The sequence below is a fragment of the Schistocerca piceifrons genome, chromosome 2 (assembly GCF_021461385.2).
Source record: "Schistocerca piceifrons isolate TAMUIC-IGC-003096 chromosome 2, iqSchPice1.1, whole genome shotgun sequence".
Classification (NCBI taxonomy): Eukaryota; Metazoa; Arthropoda; class Insecta; order Orthoptera; family Acrididae; genus Schistocerca; species Schistocerca piceifrons.
The window spans coordinates 932238371-932263659 of record NC_060139.1 but is presented as its reverse complement, the minus strand read 5'-3'; the positions used below and the strand labels follow the sequence as shown (position 1 = coordinate 932263659).

Sequence of the window (25289 nt, the reverse complement as noted above, 5' to 3'; positions counted from 1 at the left end):
TCAAGAAGGCACATCTATTTGATGCCTTTGGGTCTAATATATCTCCATCATGAGTGGGCTCCTGAACTATCTGTTCAACAAATTTTTCAGAGAAATAATTTAGTACTGTTTCACAGGATGCACTGTGACACACACCACTTACAGAACTGTGATTTTTCTACACTGATATTTGTTTGGTTTAAGTCTCCTCTAATGATGACAGTACAATTGGAGAAGATTGAAACTAAGCTTTTTTCTGATGTTTGTCCTTACATCTGAAGGCAAATCTGTCAGCTGATGGAAAGACCCAATTACAAGTTTATGCTCATCTTTGATAATGAGTTTTGTCCAAACAATCTCTCGTGTAGACCCAATTTGCATCTTGGTGAATTTGAGATTTTTGCCAGCTGTGATGACTATTCCACCTTTACCTATCATTACTCGATCCTTATGATATACACTAAAATTAACGCCATAAATCACAGTGCTGTCAGTTTTGGGTTTTGGCCAGCTTGCTTAAAATTCTGGGACTTTCCTGGGAATATTTTATTTGTTTCATTTGTGGGGACCATTTCTTCAACTCTTACCATTATACTTTGGGCTCTCAAAATGGCTCTGAGCACTATGGTACTTAACATCTGAGGTCATCAGTCCCCTAGAACTTAGAACTACTTAAACCGAACTAACCTAAGGACATCACACACATCCATTCCTGAAGCAGGATTCGAACCTGCGATCGTAGCGGTTGCGCAGGTCCAGACTGAAGCGCCTAGAACTGCTCAGCCACACCGGCCTGCATACTTGGGGCTCTCCTACACCTATTGTTATCTGGAAGGGGTGGAGAGTCAGAGTGTCACTTGTTGTTGTTGTTGTTGTTGTTGTTGTTGTTGTTGTCGTCTTCAGTCTTGAGACTGGTTTGATGCAGCTCTCCATGCTACTCTATCCTGTGCAAGCTTCTTCATCTCCCAGTACTTACCTAAGCTTAAAAAAAGAAAAAGAAAACTTGTAAGCCACCATGACACAACCTTTATGTGTAGAGCACTCCTGACCCATTTAGGGGGACACTTACAATTCTCAAACCTATTGTGCAAGCCCAGGAAATCGCAGCATAGCTTTTCACAGAACCTTCCAAGTCTCCGCTTCAAGTCTTTTACTTAGCTCAGAACCAGAGGGCCCCAATCATTTCTGAAGAAAATGCTGCAGACTGTGAGCCTCATTGAAACTTGTTGAGTGAGACAGGTCTTCTCAACCCTCTCTGGAGTGGTCCAAGAAAGGTATCACACCCAAGATGAGAGGTGTTGTTCATTACAATACGCCTTGCTGACCCAAATTTAGTTTCAATAGAAGACAGTACCTCAAATTCGTTAATAAGCACCCTAAGTTCTCATTGGTCTCTGTGCAGGGCTTCCAGACCTCTCACTGAACACGCCACTCAAGCCAAGTGGAGGAGTGATTACAGATCCAGTACTTCCTGCAGAGGAGACAGTATCCATTGGAGAGGCTATTACTTCAGGTACCTTTGGTAACCTTTTGTAGATGTCTCAAGGCATTTTGCCCAACACTCCATTCACAATAGTTTCCAACTGCAATTTCCAGCTGCTTACCAGCAGCAACTAACTCATCTCATCCACAGAAGTAGCATTCACAGTTGTAATATGAACAAAAATAAAATAATTACAATTTCCAATCATTTTATGGTGACACTGACTACATACAAATAAAGCACGAGTTCCATTCTTAAGTTCTTTTACTACCCCTTCTAGATGTATGAGACCTTAAGACTAAGAGTCTTATTGGTACATGCTCCTCATTGACAGTCGGTCACAAATTTTCATACCTTGATCACTCTCATTCATCCATATTGATTACCTTGCAGAAAAGCTGTCCACACCCAAAAGTTGGAGGGGGGACCTTCAGTTTAACATGGACTTCAAACAAATTAACTGTCAAAACACCAGTATCTACAGCAAAATTTACACAAAAAGAAATAAAATAAGGCATTGAACATCTACGGTAACTTTCAGAAGTAATGCTTCCTTAAGTAGAATAGATAAACAAGAGTGTTAAAAGTGTTATAATGAAGAAAACGTCATTCATAATCTCACATCAATAGGGTCACTTTGTGCAAGGAAGGAACTGAGTTAACAAAGGGAAAAACAGAAATTTAAGTTATTGTTTGCTAAAAAATGGCAGGCCATTGGTAACTGAACAGGGGAGGCAAAAAATTGGAAAGGAGTCTAAAGTGAGAAGAAGGTGGAATGAAATTAAGATGAATGAAAGGATATGAAGAAAGTAAATATTACACCTCTCTTTCTAGCTTTTTAAACTTATAGAGTGACAAATGAATCCTTGCTCAAAATCACTAAATGTTAAAAAAAATTCTTAAACACATATTGTATTCAAAAATTCCTACTGGACAGTATAAGTGTTGGACATTTCTTTCAGTAAATAATGGGACCTTTTTAACTATAGGTAAAAAAATTGGCACAAATAATATTAAGTCTAAAACCACAGTCAAGAAGGGATTTTCTTGTGTTTTAGGCACTTGTGACAGGATGGACTCTGCAACAAATCAAGTTCTATGAAAATCAGCAACAATGATGTGATACACACTTATCACCCACAATGAACACACAACAAAATTTCATAAATGTATAGGTATGTAAGTAGCATGGGAGGTACACAGTACAAAGTTGTTATAAATGATTGGAGTGATTTCATATATTCACTATAACTACATTAATTGACATACTGTTAGAGAACTCAACACTCACACAAAAAAATTCAAATTTTGTATATTTGTAACCACACTTCAGACTTCTGCTCTGAGAGTGCAGGAGTGAGCAGTGAGGCAAGATGGTGACAGGCACTGACAAAACATATGTTGTGCTTGAAATGTGTTCACATCAATGAATGACACTTCAGAACGAGGTTCTACAAAAATCCACCAATTGCCAAATCCACTCAGTGAAGGCATGCGTAGTTTAAAGCTTTACATTGCTTCTGCAAGGGAAATCAACAGGTTGGCCTACAGTGAGTGAAAAAACAGTTGACATATATCTGGACCTGGTGGAACATTGCCACATGCCACAACTGGAGATCAACAGTATGGACTTCATCTACCAACAGGATGGTGCTCCACCCCACTTCCGTAATAATGTTCATAAATTTATAATTAAGAAACCAATCGACTGGTCATGGTAGGGTTGATCAGTAATTCATATCATGGCCTCTAAACTCTCCCAACCTAACTCCATGTGACTTTTTCTGTGGGGTTATGTGAAAGACTTGATGTTTAGGCTTCCTCTACTAACAAAGCTATCAGAACTGCAAGCTCACACCAACAGTGATTTTGAACAGATTTACAAAGACATGCCATGACAAACATGTGAAGAACTTGATTATTGACAAGATATCTGCAAGATCAGTAGGGGAGCAGAGCACATATGGAGCACTTGTAAAAAAAGCTTTCTTTCTGTGTTTTTTGTATGTTCTATGTATGTGCATGTCACAATACGTCAAATAACATAGCTACAGCAAATCTGTGAAATTGCTTCACTCATTCATAATAACCTTGTACTTCAATGCTAATATTTACTATGTATACTGACTGTTGGTTTGTGTATTTGTAACTTAGTACTCACTTTCAGTTTCTAGTTACTCACCTTACATCTGACTGCGTGTGTGCACTTATCACAATCATGTTTCAGGCTTGTAAGGGAAAACAACATGTCGTAAACAATACAAAACTATTTTGTCTTTCAATTTCATCTTTCTTGAAATGTTAGAAAACAAAGAAAGAACCTCTTTGCAAATTTTTCTCCTTCCATCCACACAAGCATATATATAGGGCATGGTAACAATTACATAGAACATTATAAACCACGTTATTTTGTTTTTCAATTACTTTATTTTCAATTATTATATAACCTTCCATGCTTAGGAAACACACACGCATTTTTTCATCGTCCACCTAGACATTTTTATTAAAGAAACATCTGGACATACAATGTACACAAATCAATATGCTGTCCTGAATCATCTGTTCAGCAAATCCTGAAGTTTAGCATCTGGCTCAGAGCAATGCTTTATCTTAACTGCGATTCATTCTGTTACCCCACCCCCTACGATGCTCATCTTTGAACTCATCCCATTCTCTTGCTCTTCTCAATGCTTCTTCTTCGTCCTTCTCTATTGCCAGTTCTTTCTTCATTTCTTCTTGTTCCGCCAGTTCATTTGCATTCTCTCTAGCAGCCATGTCTTGAAGGCTTAAAGCCTTTGCTTGGGTAGGATCAGGGAAACTGGAATAAAACAAACCATGGTAAATGTACAAAGGTCCAATAACATGTACATGCAAGTAAGTGTGTGTGTGTGTGTGTGTGTGTGTGTGTGTGTGTGTGTGTGTGTGAGAGAGAGAGAGAGAGAGAGAGAGAGAGGCAGGCCATTGCAAGGCAGGTCTTTTGACTGCCTTACAAGCAAAAATAAGCTGCTGTACAATGTACATATAGAAAGTAAAATACGTATGATTTGTGATCTATTTATTACATATGATAATGTTCTGCGAAGGAACAATGGGAACTATTCATTAGCAGGACAAATCATCTCACTGCTTCCCAACATTTCACTGAAAGCAGGGGGAAGAGTGGAAGTTAAGGGATTCTTATCCGATAGTACAACTGAACTTTTTAGACACCTTCTGTAATGATTTGCATTCTCACTCATCCAGTGTTGGACAGCACAGAACACAGCATATGCACTTTTGTTGTTGTTCAAATTCACATTTTAATGACATAACAACAGTTTGGGAACACACACATTTTAACCAGATTCATAGTGATTTGCAGAATGTATGTCTCTCAAAGTAGCTGTCCTCTCAATTCGCACTTTGGACAGCTTACAAAAGTTGTCTATTGTATAATGACTTTTCAGTACACTCTAATTGCAAGGAATCCAAGCAAAAAGTTTCAAATTCCATAAATTGTCTGCTTTTAATGAAACTGATAGATGAAACAAAGTTTCGTTTGTGGTAATGTAGTAATAACTCCTTTACTGTTTGTAGAATTAACAATAACATAAGCTTTGTTTAAATCTTGGGTCCAAAGACTGGTTGGATGCAGATCTCCACAATACTTCATCTCTGCATAACAACTACCCCCTACATCCAGTTGAACCTGCTTATTGTATTCAAGCCTTCGTCTCGCTCTTATAATTTTCAGCCATCATATTTTGCTAAATTGCCCTGCTGTCTGTTCTTTTATGCTTCACGATTTGTCCTATCAACTTACCCATTCTTTTAGTCAAGTTGGGCTGTAGAGCTCTTTTCTTCTGAATCCAATAAAACCTCATTAGTAATTCCATAAATCTAACCAACATTTTTTGTAACACCACAATTCAGAAGTTTTTATACACTCTTCTTATCAGAATTATTTATTGTGCATGCTCCACTTCTATATATGACATAGAATTTCTCCTTAATTCCTTTTACTGCTTGCTTTATTTGCAAACTGAATAACATGGGGGACAGGCTACAAGGGTGATGTGAAAAGTTCTCACCTTCATAATGAAAACGAGAATTTACCTTTTAAAAACCTTCTTTTACTTTTACATATCTCCTTTAATATTAGTATACTTCATCTAACAGCGTTACTGCAAGATTATTCCATCAGTGTCAAGTTCCTGCTGAAGTACGATATGCAGTTTTAATCACTTCTTGGTTGGACAAGAAAATGCTGACCAGCCATGATGACAATGAGTTTTGGGAAGAAATGGAATCTGCGGTAGCCAAATTTGAGGAATATGGTGGATGTTGCAACACTTCTTAGTGCAGATCCCTTACTTTTCACATTCCCAAGATACTTTTGTTGACAGGTGTACTGTCCCGGTGAAATATGAGTTTTCTCCTTTCATACCGTATGTATCTTTTACAATTTTTTATATCCAGATCCATTAGAAGGTTAGAGTAATATTTACCAATTATTGTTTTACTTTCTTGAAGGTGGTGACTGAAAAGAATTGTTTTTGCATCCAAAAACACCAATGCTACAACTTTTCCTGAATGACATCATCTTTGCCATCTTTGTACCTGAAGAATCAGCTTCTTGCCACTGTTTTGACTGTTATTTTGATTATGTTTCATCCGTCACATTCTGTTGTAGGAAATCACTTTCATTTTTACAAAATCATGCCAAACACTGTCCACAAATTGTCGAGCTGGTGCGGTACCCAACTCCCACACAGCTTTCACACATGCAATTCTTCATGGTAAAACAGAGCCAATATAGTCTTTAAAAATCCCTTCAATCTTTGAAATTTCATACACCTTCACAGCCTGCTCTTCCAATATCATAGCCCACACTTTTTCTACGACCTTTGATGTTCATCGTGTTCTCATGTGGATCATCTTGGGCACTTTCATGATTTGTTCAAACTCAGCAGCCCATTTCTCCATGGTGGAAATTTAAGGAGAAGAGTCAACATACACATTTACAAACTTCATATTAATTTTGGTTGCCATCAACTATTTTTAGAAGAACTTAAACTCTGCTTGATACTCAATATCGCCCATTCAGAGCACTCACATACTGCAAATTGTTCATATAGCTGCCTACAGCCAATACAGAACACATTGTTTACAGTTTCACACAAAGTGTGTAGAAAGTCGTATCAACCTCAGGAGGGGGGGAGGAGTACCATGCTCCTTGTCTGTAGTCTACACATACGCACACGTGTGCGTACTCCAATAAAACACACACACACATTTACCAACAGAAGGTCATTATTGCCTTATATGTGCCCACATTTATCGAGAACCCAAATTTACCTTCCCCCACATTGCCCTCTACTAGTTGTTCCATTCTTCTGCAGATAGTTCACATAAGTATTCTGCAATAATGACTAATTAAACTGATAGTTTGGTCAGATGTATCAGCATGTGTCTTCTTTGGAATTGGGATATTGTATTTTCTTGTAGTCTGTCTGTTTTCGCCTGTCTCACATATTCTGGATACCAGGTCAAGCAGTTTTAACTCCAAAGTTTTTTAGCAATTCTCTTTTAATCGAGGGTATGTAGGATTTCTGCCCCCAAATGGGAATTTTTCCAGAACATATGTAACATGTAAATATATGTGTTTACGTAGAACACTTACTGGGGCAAGTAGTCTGCAGGGAAAAGTGCTCACTTGACCAGTGGTTGTTCATCAGTGTTTTCTTTAATTTGAAGTTTTTCCCATGTTGTTGTTGTGGTCTTCAGTCCTGAGACTGGTTTGATGCAGCTCTCCGTGCTACCCTATGCTGTGCAAGTTCCTTCATTTCCCAGTACCTACTGCACCCTACATCCTTCTGAATCTGCTTAGTGTATGCATCTCTTGGTCTCCCTCTACGATTTTTACCCTCCACGCTGCCCTCCAATGCTAAATTTGTGATCCTTTGATGCCTCAGAACTTGTCTCGTCAAGTTGTGCCACAATCTCCTCTTCTCCCCAATTCTATTCAATACCTCCTCATTAGTTATGTGCTCTACCCATCTAATCTTCAGCATTCTTCTGTAGCACCACCATTTTGAAAGCTTCTATTCTCTTCCTGTCCAAACTATTTATTGTCCATTTTTCACTTCCATATATGGCTACACTCCAAATAATACTTTCAGAAACGACTTCCTGACACTTAATCCTATACTCGATGTTAACAAATTTCTCTTTTTCAGAAATGCTTTCCTTGCCATTACCAGTCTACATTTTATATTTTCTCTAGTTTGACCATCATCAGTTATTTTGCTCCCCAAATAGCAAAACTCATTTACTGCTTTAAGCGTCTCATTTCCTAGTCTAATCCCCTCAGCATCACCCGACTTAATTCGACTACATTCCATTATCCTCGTTTTGCTTTTGTTGATGTTCATCTTATATCCTCCTTTCTAGACACTGTCCATTCCCTTCAACTGCTCTTCCAACTCCTTTGCTGTCCCTGACAGAATTACAATGTCATCGGCGAACCTCAAAGTTTTTATTTCTTCTCCATGGATTTTAATACCTACTCCGAATTTTTCCCATACATTTCATTTAAGTGATACTTATTACTAAATATGGTTTGTGTAAGCCACAGGCAAGGCTGATTAGTATGTGCTCTTAACTGTGGTGTATACCGAGTGACAGTTTGTGGGAGGGAATGGGGGGGTGCAAACTACAGTAATAGCATACTTTTTGACAGTTGTGCCTCAATAATGGGTTAGAAAACATGCAAAATGTAGTGCTAGCAGTTTACAGCCCACCCGCAAGAAGTATCCTAAGACTCATAAAGCAGTTAGAAATAGTATTAATGAAGTTATGCAGAGTTAATTGGAGAATCATGGTTGGTGGAGACTTTATTGTTGTTTTTCTGTCAGACTGTATGACAGAGGGCCCTAGAATTGTTAATGGCCAGCTAAGGATTATTTTCCACAGTACAATTTCCTACAATGATTGAAAGACATTGTGCAAAATCTAATGATATTTTATTTTTAGACCTGACACAATACTACACATCCTAAAGTCATTAGATTCTACATCAAATGTTATATGAAACTGAGTTGTATTTGCATTACTATTATACTCAAAAATAATGTTATTGTTGCAAAATAATATCTGGTGTTACCGTGACATGAAAATACATCACCTTCCAGTCACTCATATCTATGTAATCAGAGGTACAGTTGAAAATTATATTGCTGGTGCTCAAGAGTTATGTTAATGTTCTTAGGTTAGTGTTTATTAATAAATTATCCATTAAACACAAAACAGTCATTTACAGGAGGAAAAAACTCACTTAGGAAGGTATAGCTATTGTGAAATGAAAATTGATTTTCAAATCTGGCCCCAATCCAAAGGTTAGTTCTTGGAAACTAAAACAAAAAAGGGAATCTAGTAGTTGATGAGCAATCTGTTCAAACAGTAAGTAAAAGTGAAACCATACCACAAAATTCTCTATCGCATCCCAATAAGTGTAAGTGTATTTCTGAGCACAGGTTCTCACAAGATTTGTATTACAATTTTCGAACAGAATTCTACTGTACAGTTATTTCAATGAAAAATTCATTAAATTTCAAAGTAAAACACTAAGCTAATGAGTAATAATGGCACATATAATTGATTTCAAACTTTTCCTGGAAACAAAACTAAGTAATGCTTTTTGATTAAAAGCTGATCTGACAGAAAGGTTTTCAGTTACGTACAACTATAAATTATTCACATAGCTAGGTCATGGACTGTGCAACTACAGAGAAGTGTAGCATACGGCACAAGTTTTAAATATAAAGGCTGGCAAGAGTCAATAATTTTCTAGTCACACTGGATTAAAAAATGTGAAATTCATGGGAACATTTCCCTTAGGAATGAAATGGAATACTTTCCACTGAGCTTGCTAATGCACTGGTAAAATCATGAGTGTTTATCCAAGAGCAGCAAAGCTCAAATGTCTGTTACACCATCAGCTTTAGGTTTCCCCAAGTTCTCTAAATTGATTGCAGTGAGTGTTGGAGTGGATCCTTTGAAGAAAGTTTGTGCTCAGTTATAACCTTACCATAAATTAGATTAAAACCCTGAACTTCCTTCCATTTGTTCAACTTACTTATATAACAGATACAAAAGTAATTTAGAAACTAAACATTAATCCAGTGATAATGCAAGGTACTAATCACTTCTGAAATAATATATACAGGGTAGCACAGTTAAAAGTAGATCGCCGCCCTTTGAAAGTGAATGCAATATTTCGACTTCTGAAACAGAGTAAATAGCTACAACAATCGACAGTTTTATGCAATAATCTATTGTTAGCATTTTTCTCTAAGCATTTCAGTTTATTTCATCAGTGAAGTTAGACGTTTCTCTTTGTGGCCTACAAAATTACTTTCAAGATAGAAGAAAGAATTAAAGTTGTGGAAGCATATGTGTAAACATGTATGATTACTGAAACTCATGAAATTTTCAGTATTACGCATCCAGGTAAATACTACCAGCAAAGAGAGCAATACAGAGTCTGTATAAAAACTGGTGCACATACAGATCTGTGCAAAATGTAAATTGACAAAGAATTCCTTCAATTCGCATACTGGAAGTATTGCAGACATTCGCCACAGAATTATTCATAGCCAATAGAAGTCTACACAGAAACTGGTCTGAAAGGTGCATGTAAGTAGGAGGAGCTGCCAGCGGGTATTGAGAAGTCTTAATTTGAAGCCATATCGTGCAACAGGTCTGCAGCAATTATGGGAGGATGACAGAAACATGTAGATCACTGCATGTGGCTTTTGTGTGACATCAATGATTGCTTGTTAGATCCTTTCCATTAGATCATGAATAATGAAGCATGGTTTCATCTTTCCAGTCATGTGAATTCACTAAACACGAGACACTTGGCAACAGAGGACCCTGAATTGTATATTCAGACCAAAGTGACAAATAAAAATTTGTACCACGGCCAGGATTCAAATCTAGGTCTCCTGCTCAGTAGGCAGGTGAACCTAACCACCACACCACCCTCGCACAGTGGCTTTGCACAACTGCATGGACTACACTAGCATGCCTCCCTCCTCTACACAAATTCTCATTCACAACTGAGCCCACTTGGTATTCCCCCTAAACTTTAACAGCACTGCAGAGGTTCGCCAACTCTATTTGAATAGCATCAAACAAAATGGGGGTCCTGCCTGAAACCCAGACATAGGTGCTTCAATCAAATGAAACTATTCAAAAGACCTTTTCAAGTCTCAAACATCTTGGCTTCAATACAGATTTTCACTCATTGCTCCAGTCTGCATATATACATCATGATGTTTGAGACATGAAAAGGTCTCTGGAACTATATAGTTTCATTCAATTTCTGATATCATTTACATTTGCTTTAATACAAATGATTCTGTCAGTTTCCCAATATTCCTGCTCTGATAATTAATGCTAATACAAACAGAAAGGACCTCAGTAACATTCAATATGGGAAACATACTATCCCTCCAACAATGTTTATTTTTCCTTCAAAGAATGATTAGCATTTATTTAATGATTTATTTATTGCTTCTTTCTCTATGTTGTTACCATTCATGTGCAAAACCTGAAGTAGCTTCACTGTAACTGAAGTGGAAGTCCACAAAAAAATTGACTAAATTAGATACACCTCACATGACAAATGCCGTGTTAATTATTGAAACAGCTTGCATAGGAAAATGTGTGGGATTAGTTATAAACAAGATCCAATGGCAAAAGACCATTCATGTCATTAACAAGGCAGAGATATGAGCCTCAAGAGAAAACCCACGGTTGAGGTTACTACAACAAAAATACATCAGCAAAATAAAATCTGATGAACTAATAAAACCTCCAGAAATATATGGCAGGGAATGTTCTTGTTATTAATGCCTTCAAACGTTCCAAAAGCTGGAAACATTAAACCACAGTGGAAAAAAACAGGCTTTCTGAATAGTGTCATAAATGTAGTTATGTGTAAGGTATATGAAACGGGGCGACGGAAGCTTCCGATCCCACCCGTCGGCTTTGACACGTGATGTAAGGCTGTTGTGGTGTGTGACGTCACAACAGCACGGAGTTTAGTTTGTGAGAGTGGCGTGTTTGTAGGTGTTGTTTTGAATGTGATCAGTGGTGCTCTCTAGTGGTGTGTTTATGGGTAGCGTGTTATGTGGTGTATGGGGTTCACTTGCATTGTAGCATTGCAAAGTGTGTGGTATCGGTGGTGATTGTGCTTTCAGCGGAATATTTTTCAGTTAGTTAACGATTTTGGTTTTGTGATGTCGACGTTATTGTAGTTTTTTTTCTGTTCATTGTGCGTGAATTTTGGTAAATTGCTTTGTTTATGTCTTTGGTAGGTATGGATATGACTGACAAGGTCAACAGCTATTGGTTGTCGGCAATGATGGGGGACAGTCCGTTGTCTCTAATAAAATTTCTTCAGCTATTCGGCCTGTAGGCTGAAGTTGTGAAGTGTTCAGTGTGTCATGACGAAATGAGGCTTACTTAAGTTCAGGCGTCTCTGACCAGAGACGGCTATATGTCGTAAGGATAACAGGGAAAGGGCAGTGTACGATTACAATTTTGATTTTCTGCTTTTTTTTTTGTTTGTGGTAGGATTAAGCGTGCTGGTGGTGAAAGTTTTGATATTTATAGTGTGGTATCGGTAGTTGCTGTTGACCTATATAGGTCAAGGGAAGTGTTCGATTCCTATTTTGATTTTCTAGGTGTTTTTTGTGGTAGGATTAAATGTTGTGGTGGTGAAATTTTTGAGATTCCTAGTGTGGTATCGGTTGTTTCTGTTGACCTATATAGGTCAAGGGAAGTGATTGATTCCAGTGGATTTTGTGTGTAGTGAAATTTGGGAAGGTTATGGGGTCTTGTTATTTTAGTGTTTTTTTGTCATTTGGTTTAGTGACGTGTGTTTATATTTAGTTTGTCCTCACCCTAAAACCCCAATTTCCCACGCTTGTCCCGTTAGTTTGATTAGGTATTTTGTGGAAGGTGTGTGTGTGTGTGTGTGTGTGTGTGTGTGTGTGTGTGTGTGTTGGTTTTTCGATGTATTTTGGTGTTTGTTGTCATGTTTACGTAATGACGTCATAGGCGCCATATTGGAGTCGTAGTGTATGGTTGTTTCTGCCATATTTCAGGCGACATGGGTCAAAGCAGATGGGTGGAATTGGACACTTCATTATTTCCTATGATACTACTGTCACAACACTTTCATTGGACTAACCACATCACAAGAAAGCTATAACCTTCCAAACTAACTTAGGTATTGGAGTATGCTACAGTTCAGTCTCATCACAACTCCAGAAAAAGGGCACATGTAGGTCTAGCACACAACACAATTCCAAACATATTTCTCCTGAATGGATCATCATCTACATGAGTCAATCCACAAGAAATAAATAACATATTGCGAGCTAAACAACAGACACAATTGTCATCTGCAACTAAAACATATAAACAAAAACATTCCAAATGGTTTCTATGTTACATAAAACATTATATTACAAAGAAAAGAATGATTGCCCGGGTTATTCACTAGACTCAAATGTGTAACCAGGAACACACTTTTGATCAGAAAAACTAGACACACTACCCAACAATTGCTGTAAATCTCCAGACAACTACCTATTTTTTTTTTTTTTTTTTTGTTTTTTCCAAATGGTAATATGGCATCTGGAAGACCAAACAGAATGGCAATATTGTGAAAGAAAACACACACACACACACACACACACACACACACACACACACACACACACACACAGACAGAAGGGAGGGAAACATGCACATTACCAAATGAACTCTTAATGCACTCCTAAAGATCTAAGATGTATGGTACAATGGAGAATAGTGCAACTTACTCTCCATCCTTGACTCTCTTTTCATAAAATTCTTCAACCGTCATAACGGGAAGACTGGGATACCCAGCTCCAAATACCTTCTTCTGCACTTCGTCTTTTGTGATAATTATGGGCTTAAGTGGCTTCTGAGGAGCACGCACTTTTCTGGACTTCTCCTCTTCAATTCCTAACGGAGCACCTTTTCTGACTTGAGCCATGTGTGCAATTAATGGTTTCTCCATTTCAATATTATTCAGCTCATCCACAGCCTGATTAGCAAAACACTTTATCAATGTTATGTAAAAGTTACGCTTCACTTCTTCGTCTACATTACTTTGTTCCATTTCCTTCCCCAGAAGTTCCAGTTTCTTTTGTAATTCTTTCTGCTCTTTATACCTCTGGAGTTTCGTATTTCTCTTGATTGCCATGTCTATGAGATTACTTGAGTGAGGCCCAACTGGCGAGACCACTTTGTCATCATCTTGTTGTGAAGGTTGCGGTACTTCTATATCAATAACACCATAGTCCTTGCATCGTGTAAGAAAGTCACGAAAATATACTTCTGCTGTATTAATGACTTCTAGGCGGTCGTCCACGCACAATTTCAAAGCCAGACCACCTAAAAGTGCCGGTAAGAGTAGGTACTTAATATCATTTGTAGCAATTTCTTCCAAAGCTTCATTTGAACTAAAAACACCTGCTAATGATATCAGTCTTGTAGCATCCTCCAGAATATGCATTGCTTTCTTGATGAGGCTCTGCAAGACAAACAAGTGTGGATGTAATTACCTTATGCAACAGAAAACAAAGAGAGTGTGTCTCTTCAAATGCAGCAAATTGTTTTTTTCCAAATGGTAAACAGTAAAACAATGTCCCTCACAGCTGTATTCTACAACCTATTTGTTCTTGTTCTCCATTAATAATCTACCGATCCACATAAATGCCACGTCGGTTTTATTTTCAGATGATACGTCTGTATAAATTGAAGACTATGAGGCAGTAAACATCCTTGTCAGCATGATGAATATAAACATTATCTAAAAACATTGTTTCAGCTTAGTGGTTAACCAAAAACTTCCCAAAAACCTATATGATCCAGTTGTGATCAAAACAGTCAAAATCTCAGGAAATTAAAATATGTCATAAGGAAAGCAACATCTAGAAGAATGAATTCTCTGAAAATTCTTAGGATTAAAACTCGATAAGAATTTAATTAGGAGTATCTATTCAACAAATTACGTAGCTTTGCATTTGTGTAGTAAATAAAATTGCCTTGTGCCACTGACATGGATACAAGGAAAATTTCATATTATAAATACATCCAATCAGTTATAAGATTCGGCATTCTGTTTTGGGGAAGCTCTAGCAACATATTGCTTACAATGAAACAGCAGAAAACATAATTAGAAACATATGCTGTACCTCCAAGACAATCATGTAACTTATTATTTAAAAATCTTTCAATCATTGAACATTCCTTCCCCACATATCTATGGTATTATCGTCTTTGTAAGTAGCAATTTAGAATGCTTGCTCACTCTCAGTATATGGGTATGAAAATTTACTATAAACTCAAAGGGAAAAAAACGTTCTGAGTGCGAAGCTAGAGTCAGCGAAAACAAAGCTACATGATACTCTGTTTCAGGGGTGCTGAAACTCGGGTGAAGATTTCATTAAGGATGAACATTTTATCTGAGCGGGATGTAGTAGTTTATCACTAATCTTGTTGAGTAAAAGTAGCTGTCTTTTCGCAGAAACATCACATTAATGTTGAAATACTTCTGCCACTATTTAACTATAGTTTTATAGAAATGAAGCTGTATTATATCTTTTTGACATGTTTCATGTACTCTAATCAAATCATTAGCGTATGCACACTATGAGACGAATAAATCACAATTCACCTGTACATAAGATACCTAGTTTCACCACGCTCAAACATACAACGCGGCAAGGTAATACGCAAGACCTGTTGTTTCTTTCAGAATACACGATGATATGATGGGCTTAAAATGCTAAAAAAAATAAGAAAAGCTGTTTTATGTGTATTTACCTGAACTGAGCTACTATTCGTTGGTTCGTCTATTTTGTCCAATTTCTTGTAAATTTGAAGACCTTCATCAAACATTTCGGATACTTGTCGCAACTCATGATCGTCGGTATTAGCCATTGAAGATTGGACACAAAATACGTCGTAGAAAAACCTCGAACACTCCCAAAACAAACGAGTGACTTATACACTCAAAATAACAACAATCCAGCGATGTTCCATGCAGAACGTCTGCGATAACATTCAATTTGATTCCAACGAGGTTAGAACAGATTCGCAAGAAATTTTACATGCTTTTATACCGATGTGCAGTGTAATGCTACGCGGAAGTGATGACTGTTTTAATGATTATGTTCGGCGCAATCACTGACTTATGTTTTCTCTTTGTCTTATGTATGTTTTATTCTATCGTTGAATGTCCTATTTAACGGAGTCGTACGTACTACGGTTTAGTTTTGATATTTTAATAATGCTAATTATCTAGCCACGCAGCAATTGGTGACCCCGACGTGATCTCTGGTGGCCACTGACGCTTGTATCGTGCCGCGTTCCGCTAAGTACAAACATTCGCATCAACTACGTCGCGCATCTCCCGCCTCCGAGTCCACAGAAGCTCCACAATATCAGATCCATCATCAACTGTAGACGTGTCTAGTGGCGCAGTAGTTAATCGCGTGACAGTGAAGTCGTCACCGTTTTGGCAAGAGAATCCCGAGCAGAAGTCTGCGCAACTAGAAAGTGAGTTTGTGCTAGCGCACGTAACTGCAGATGACACGAAGTTCACTTATGTAGTTGCTGCGTTCATTGAAGATATGGCTACAGAAGTGCAAGACATTCTGGCGTCACGACAGAGCACTGATCATTACTTAACCATGTAAAACGCGCTGATTACCCGGCTCTCGGAGTCTGAGGCGAAGAGATTGGAAAAACTACACTGCACTGAAGAGCCGGGCGATCGCTCCCCGTCGCAGCTACTAAGCCTGCTGCGCACATTAGCATTCAGTGATGACATTCTGCGAAATATTTGGTTATCACGCCTGCCACCCGATACACAGAAGGTATTTACAGTGTGCTCCGGCGATCTATATGCACTCGCACAAACAGCGGATTGTTTAGCGGAAATGTATCCGTCCTCGTGGGCCGTAACTGTTTGCCCAGGCCTCAGGCAGAAAACACCCTCGCCGCGCTACAAGCTCAGGTTTCCGAGCTCACTGCGATATTGACCCAGGCTACCAGTCGCCGATGTCGTCGCCACAGCTCACCAGGAAAGTGCAGCCGCTCATCTTCGTCACAAGAGTTTGTTGGTACCACCGGCGATATGGTTCTGAAGAGCTTGCTGTGCGAACAGGGAAACTCAGCAGGAAGCCAGTGATGAGGCCACTGGCTTTCCAGACGGCAGCCGTCGCCTGTTTGTAATGGAACATGGCACAAGGTTACAGTATTTGGTAGACACAGGTGCTGAAATGTCATTCTATCTATCTGTCCATCTGCCACATAGCAACTGTGATGACTCCTACCTTTTCGCCGCCAATGGTTCTACAGTCGCAATTTACGGTTGTTTCCATGGAGGTAAGAATAAGGGGAGATGGCGCTACGTATCCCAGCCGTACTACGTTTTGAAGCCATGGGGGCGTGGCTCGCTGCCATGACACTCTGACCAAAACATTGCCAGTGTGCTATAGCGCTGCGTGTATTACAGTCGCTAATTGCACCATATACGCATGTAACGTCATCAGATTGGTTGTTTCAAAGCTTTTGTTTAAAATAAAATCTCGTAAAGGCGAAATTCCGCGTCTCTTCTGATTAAAAATAGTTTTTAATGTAATATTACGAATAGCTAGCCTTCAATGTAAACGATACAATTTTGTTAATTCAGTAATAAACGTGTATCACAAACTAAATAATAGAAACTGAAAACTAAGTTAGCTATACCCTCCCTCCAAAGCCCCATAAATACATCTTGTTTGTAACACGTACTGGGACATTTCAGTTACGTTACACTACTGGGAAACACTGTTCATTACCACCAATATTTACTGAAATACGGTACGTAGAATGGCAAATCTACACAGTGTCCTGTTTAGGCCTATACTTTACGCCAGTTAATGTAGTGTTAGCTTTTAATTTGGTACATGATGAAGACAAAGTGAGTTACTCAACACTTCGATTATCGACGATACGAACGTATTATACTGAAACGTGAACTTGGAAACTAAGAATTTAATTCTTTGAATTAACATACCTTTTGCAAATGTTTTGGGTGTATAGAGAAAACTGATGGTACAGCATTTTCTCGGAGCCTTACTGTTGAAAGGGAAGTTGGGTCTATGTCCTCTTCTCGGAAATGCTGAGAACATATAGTGCTCCATTTAGACGCATGCCAATTCTTCCTCCTCACGGCATTCTCCCACAGAGCTTTCCGACTTTCATTTTTAGGAAATCTAAAATCATACAGAAGAAAAACACGCTATAGTACAAGTACCGATGTAGCACACGTTCATTCACAATGAAGTTGTCAAATCACACTTAACGAGACAACTTACACATGAAATGTTATTCCCTTCGATTTCGCATCACAATCAGAACGATTCGTACATCCGAACACCACACAAGTCACGATTATAGCGCAAAATCCTTCCAAAAGCGAGCGACAAGCCTATGCACACAAGCTTACAGCAGCAGTGTTTTGGTCGGACTGAGATGGCTACCCTCGGCTTCACATAGCTTCACAGCTGTGACGTCACGGCGTCTCCCTCTATTCTTACCTCCATGGTTGTTTCACATTAGTGTTGAACTTCGGCCTACGGCGGGAAATTTGAATGGCAGTTCGTAGCCGACGTGACGCACCCCATACACAGAGCGGACTTTTTATCGTTTTATTAATTCTTGCCTGACATCGTCACCGACGCTTTCTCGGCACTACTACCAACGTAGCAAGCCAAGGTTGAGTGCATCATGTGGAAGGCACAGCAATACGTATGATTACCGGTGATTCTGCGTTCATAGAGTTCCTCAGACAGTTCCTGGAGACACATGCCAGACTTCCACACTGGCACCTATGCAGTACTCGACAGTGCACTATATTCTGACTACACCTGGACCACCATTCCATGTTCGACCACGCCGCTTGACATCCCAGAAACTGAAGATAGTTAACCAGGAATTATCATCAACGCTTGCACAAGGAGTCGCACCCATCAAGCAATAGTCGGTCACCTCCACTACATCGTGGTCCCAAGAAAGGATAAGCACATCTGTTCTACGTTGGATTTAGTTCGCGCATTCTACCAGGTACCTGTGGCACTGGACGACATTGCTAAAACTGCCGTCTGCACACTATTCGAATTTACACAAACGCCTTTTGGACTTTGTAATGCTGCTCAAACATATCAACTGTTCATGGATGAAACCACACATGACTTAGACTTTTGTATGTATATATCGACGACGTCCTGGGCAAGTCAAACTCAGAGGTGAAACATCTGTCACTCTTGCGACAGATTTTTACTCGTCTGTGGGCGGTTGTACAATTTCGGGATAAATCCAAGAACAGCTCACTGTGGAATAGGCTAACCGTGAGTTAACTTGGAATGAGCGTTGTATGAGGCCACTTTATTTCCCAGTTAATTATTCCTGGAATAACGTACATGTCCAGTTAAGTTGGCAACAAATGAACAGTACTCTGGGTATTTTCACGTACGTCATTTGATATTTACCTAATCGTTGGATGCAGAAATAATCTATCTTACATGACTGATAAGCGTTCCAGATCGCAAAACTATTTTCTTGGGGATATTTTGAGGCTGGAAGATACTGCAAATGAGTTCAAGAGCGTAGCAGGAAAAACAAAAACTGCTGCAGTCTCATTCAATGAAAAAAAATTAGTGCAAAACATTTAACTACATTGGTAGACTACTTATATGTACAGTGTTTCCTGAAATTAATTAAAGGATCAAGTATTTGTTGTTTTGCCAGTGAGAGATCTTTCTAGATTTCGGAATACGGTATGGGAAAAAATATGCAACAGTTTCCATTCACAAACAACTTCACATAAATCTACAGAGCATCTATAACAGACATACGATTTTTTTAACACGTAAATGTTATGCCCAGAAAAGATAGCAGAGGCTACATATTGGTGGCTCCTCATACATGGAATGTAAGTTCCAAATTGTGTACAATGAAATACACGATTTGATGAAGTTGTCAACAGAAGCACATCACAGTCAATTCGATTCAGGTGCAACATTTCTACACACGATAGTATTCCATGAAATGTAGCTGTACGGAAGATGGTGAATTGTAAGTATGCACATATTGTAGAAACAACTGTGAAATGCAGTCTGCTTTGTAAAATAGTTCGTCTTTTCAGTCTCTCCAACAAACTCTGTGACACAGACTTCACAGAGATTGATTTGACTGAAAATTCTGAGAGGTGTTACTGGCTAGCTTGCTGTTGTGTTTATGTCTTAGAATGATTAATTCATTACAGCAGCAATGAGTGTTTTACATTATATTATATCAGGCAACTGAAATGATTAAAAGAAACTGTCTCTCATGCATGTTGTCCAGTGTCATACACATTCCTTTAATAATCCTGCTGGCTGTTCTATTGCCAATACCAATGAAGTCTCCAGTGGACAGAAGGAAATCAGCAAAGGAAAAAAATATCTGAGTGTCTGTAGTAGCTGTTTCATTGGTGGAACAGAGTCATTTCTGAAAGAAAGAAAATAATGACACAAGACAATTCAAGAGAAATCTAAAAACATAACTTGCCAGCTACTCCTTCCACCATTATGATTAAGCAGGTTCAATAACTGAAGATTCATGCTAGCTGAATGACAAGAACCTATGCTCTCATAACACAAAGCAAACAATTACTTTATGATAAATATGGATGTGGTTATGTGGATAATATTAACAACTGAGAAATACAACAGCTATCTGCTACAGCTTTCTTTAAGAAATCTTATTTTCTTGCTAATTTTACTATGTTAAACATAGCTTGAGTGAAGGCAAATAATTTATATTTTTATGGGCATAATGCTAGGAGGTGGATAATTTTAGTACTCTGAAGCATTTATTAAAGGACAGAAAGTTGTTGTCCCAATGGGAGAAAGATTTAACAATATTTTTTGCTACAGATGTGGCTGAGTGAACACAGGACATTAATGTTGTATCAAACTTTCTGTCACATTAAAAAAATATAATAAGGAATCAACTTTTGAAAAATGATACTTCACACAAGTACAGTATAAGATATTTCAATTTAAGTTATCTGCAACTAGCTACAATTTGGCTTAAAGGGATATGGTGGAAATAACTTGGTATTTAAGAAAAGTTAAAAACACAGTATTCCATGCACTCCTTCCACATGCTAAAACTAAACTATGCAGATTCAATAACTAGATCCCTGTTTTGCTCTTACAACACACACACACACACACATATAGATATAGCTGTTATTGTTGATAAATATGTGTGGGCTTATGAGGATAATACTGATAACTGAAAAACACAACAGCTATGTTCTATAGCTGGGTAAGTATCACTACTTTTTAAAAAACAAAAAAGAAAAATGCTAACTTTCCTCTTAATCTTACTGTCTTCAACTTAGCCTGAATAAACACAAATACTTCACAGGATTCAATGAACAACACTGCTGTTGTATTTACAAAAAGGGACATTTCCAACAGAAAACCAAGTGGAACAATATTTTCTGATACTGATGTAATGTGGTGGAGTGAAATTGGCTCACTACTGAATTAACAAAAGGTTTGCAACACTAAAAATGATGTTTTGTCGAAAACAAAAAATATGTTAATATAAACAGCACACATATCTGGTGTGAGCTCTGGATTTGGCAAAGTCTATTATCATACTGTATGCTAGCTAAAACAAAAGTCATTTCCACGACTCCAGCCATTGTAACACACACCAAGTAAACAACACTATTTTCGCATGAATCGTCATTTCAATGTGCCTGATTTATAAAAATAACACAACAGAATTCACAAAGTATTGAAACAAAATGCGTATTACTACAAATAAACAGCGTTATTTAAGAAAACAGAGGAATAGTTTCACCTGTTCGTCATATGCTCCAGTTTCTCAGGTACAAGATTGAAAAGACGAAGCTTGGCTTCCTTTGACAAGCGAAATCTGGATATAAATTCGGAATCTGCTTTGCCTTACTTTCTTCTCCTCATTATTGTGAATAGTTTAGCCAAAATATAGTCATCACTGTCTACATCTGTCACTGTTTCTGTCATCTTGAAAACTTTTACCCTGGTTAAGCTCGCTAACCAGCCAGAAATCGCTCGTTTAGTTATCCTGAGTATACTTTCCGGTCAGACGTTATTCTGGGTTTGTACACTGCGTTTCTCGCGCTGTTCCGAGAATAGATCTTAACTGGCTGCTAACCAGAGATTGTACAACTGGCCCTATGTCCTCACGGCCTGCTCATCAAGCCATCGAAGTGGGTCTTTGCAGCAGCTGAAGCACAGCTCCTAGGCTATACTATCAGTGCGCAAGGCATAAGACCAACACAAGACAAAGTAGAAGAAATTGTTGTAATTCCTTAACTGTCGTAGTGTGTAGAAATTTAAGTATAGAAGCTATACTTAAATTTCCACAGCCTACGGCAGTTAACGAATTACAGCAATTTCTTGGTGTAACCAATTTTACCATCAGTTTATTCAAAGTCATGTCCTCCTAACTGCACCACTAAATAAATTCTTGCATGATTCACCGAATCCAAATGTCAAACTCCAGTGGAATAGTAAGGCTAAGTTGGCATTTACCGAGCTGAGCAACAACAGTTCACTCTCATCACGGTTCACAAGCCACTAACATATGCCAGCGTCCTGGGAAAACGTCACTTCATCAGTTGTGACTTCTTGACTACATTGGACAGTTCACTACCAATAGAGGGCGTACATAATGTCTGGGGGCACATTCAATTATTTATACGGTAATCGAATTCTTGCCGTACCCATCCCAGCACGGCATCGTCATCACTGAGCTTATGCACTAGCTCCAATTTGAATGGTTTCATAGACAACTTCTGTCACAGGACTTTCCACACTGTCATTGGAGTCATTTCGAGTTCATGGGATGCACAACGCACTGATTTCTTAGGACTTCTTATGAATGTCTCTCGTACATTCTCCACATACACTTCACTCACACTGGGATGTCCGCTTCTCTTTGCTGGGCACAAGCAACCCGTCGTAACGAATTTGTTATGCCAGTGGCAAGTGGCCTTCCTTGTTGCTGGCTTCTTACCATACTTGGTTCTTAACATCCGTTGAACAGCTGTAGCACACTTGTTTTTGTCGAAATCCAACACAGAAGCTCGGTCCGCATCTGAACTCGCCATGTTTGTGACTAGCGCTGACTATCGGCAAATTACCTAACTACGCTATGACAGTATACACGAAAAAAACTATCAGGGTTTCTCTTCAAAATGACGTATGTATGATATCTGTACAATGTTTGGTTCTTGTGCAACAAATAATTGAAAGTGTTCCCAGACTTTATGTACACCCAGTACTGTTCACATTGATGGAGAACTGAATGTGCCAGCTGATGCTCATATCGAAGCAATCACTGATGCAGTGCAACACTCACATAATGAACTACGAGATTTGTTAGCGCAATCATCAGGAATGTCAGTCATAGGGAGATAGTGGCAAGAGCCCACTTTTGATATCAAACTGATATGCATATTAATTAAATTGATCAATTAATTACACCCCCCCCCCCCCCCCCCCGATGACATCATGTGTTTTCCTCAGCCAGCACAAAAAGAGTGACAGATCCAGAGAATATGATGGTCAATCGAGTTCCATGCCAGTGGCTTCTGGCTACCACAGAGTCAGAAATCGGTCCTAAGAGTGCTCCTCCAGGACTTCAAACACTCTCCTTCTTTTATGGGGTTGAGCTCGATCTTGCATGAACCATTTCTTGTCGAAATCTGGGTCACTTTGGATAATACAGATGAAATCATCTTCCAAAACTTTCACGTACCATTCAGTAGTTACCATGCCATCAAGGAATACCGCACCGATTATTCCATAACTGGACATTGGACACCGCTCAGTCGCCCATTGAGGGTAAAGAGACTCCTCGGTCGCGAAATGCGATTCTCAGTCACCCAAATCCATGCAAGCTTCCGGATTCTACCAATTGCAAGGTTCTGGCAGTGGTGGCCAGTTGTAAGATTCTGGCAGTGGTTGCTAATTGTAAGATGGTTGTTTTCATCAACAATTGCAAACTGTTGCTTGGTGACTGGCACAGGCCCTAAGTGGCACACCAGCAAAGGACACAAGCCTCACCATCTAGGTAAAGACCTGCCGTTCTTTACTAGCAAAGTGCCAGTACAAGAGTGTTCTTTTCTTTCTCTACAGCTTTCCTCTGTGGCTCGGTAGCATAGTACATTTGCATGCTTAGACCACATCCACTTTAGCGCAAGCCAATCACGAGCTAGAGCTCGGCATTCGAAGCTGGGAGACCGACTCCTGCTCTGCATACACAGATTTGACCAACCAGTGGCTTTAAAAATTAATTGGGAGACAAGGAATAGAGATTCAGCTTCGCGCCTTCTTTCCCACGCTTTTACGCCATGTCTGTGCTAAAAGCATGACTTGGATGGAATCACAGCCCTCCATAAAAAGATCGTTATCTACCCTGTTGCGTCCATTTCGAACTTTCTAAAGGACGGCCTTGAACCCACTAAAAGCCTCATGCCTTCACAAATATGTTTTGTAGCAGAGTCTGGACGCCTGGGCGCCACTGCCCTGTCCCACGGAATTCGCCAAAACTCGCAACAGTCTCATCTGCTTTCTACCTAACAAGGGCCCATACTCTGCTTTATTGTTGGCCATCAGTCACACAATGCGCAGGTTAAAGCTGCACTGACTCCTCGGCCTTAGTCAGCCTACCTGGACGTGGCACCGACTGACCGGCGCCACCCCCTTTGGCTGCACAATGAGACAGGGGAACTTGGCTGTCGACAAACGCTTTCACCTAGGTTCTGCAGAAAAAACGCTCCCCTCGGCTCTCAGTCGCCGTACGCTTTTACTGCTGTCAATTAACTTGGCACCTTCTCTAGAGCACACAAGCAAGAGCGTTAACTACTGCCAAACATTTCATCATGTGAAGTCAGATTGTATCAAATTTGGAAACCAAGTAATAAAGATCACCTTCCCTATGAACATTAAATAGCATGACACGGTATTCAAAGTGAGAGTGCCATGCCATCTCTCATGCGACCATTTTGCTTATTAACAAACCCATCCAAATGTAAGTGGGCTAAATCAAACCATACTAATTCCCATCAAGCCCCATGGCCAACTGTGTAGTTTGAACGTCCTAACGCAAACCATTCAGAAGTAATGACGATTTTATTTGATATAGTTCAATAATTGTCAGCCTGTAGGTGTATCACATGCAAGTATGCAGCTAAGTAATACATCTATCGCTGTATGATGACACAGTTCGCCACAGATGGCTCCCCCAGCATTGTTCGACTATCACCATGCAACCCGGGTAATCGAAGCCGATACACACTACTACAACCAATGGAAAATGCTTCAATGTTTTAATAACATGTCGAAAATATCGTAAAATACCAGCACTCGTAACCAACGGGACATAATGCAGCACATGCTGGGTGGGGAAGAATCGTCTTCCCAAAAGATTGCAACAGGAGAGATGGGCGGCAGTTGGACATGCATTCTCGCTGATGTGTGGTCAGAAACTAGCGAAATTAAACCTACACTTACCTCCCGTCATCCCTCCCTCTTCCTCCCACCCTCCCTCCACCTACGGCGGGCATACAGGCTTTTTCAAACAGCCCGGTGCCACTGCCTCTGCTAGCCACAGCCCTTGCCATTTCTGGGAGCAGAGTTTTCAG

At 39.3% G+C, this 25289-nt stretch overlaps 1 protein-coding gene across 1 annotated transcript; it reads right to left on the bottom strand.

Moving 5' to 3' along the window:
• Window positions 1–3869: 3869 nt before the first annotated feature.
• On the bottom strand, window positions 3870–15608 carry LOC124776737 (immunoglobulin-binding protein 1). Its single transcript, XM_047251857.1, has 3 exons — window positions 15374–15608; window positions 13342–14078; window positions 3870–4280 (listed from the first exon to the last, which is right to left on the bottom strand). The coding sequence occupies exons 1-3, from the start codon at window positions 15488–15490 to the stop codon at window positions 4073–4075; spliced, it is 1062 nt and encodes a 353-aa protein (XP_047107813.1). The 5' UTR covers window positions 15491–15608; the 3' UTR covers window positions 3870–4072.
• Between the last annotated feature and the right edge of the window lie 9681 nt (window positions 15609–25289).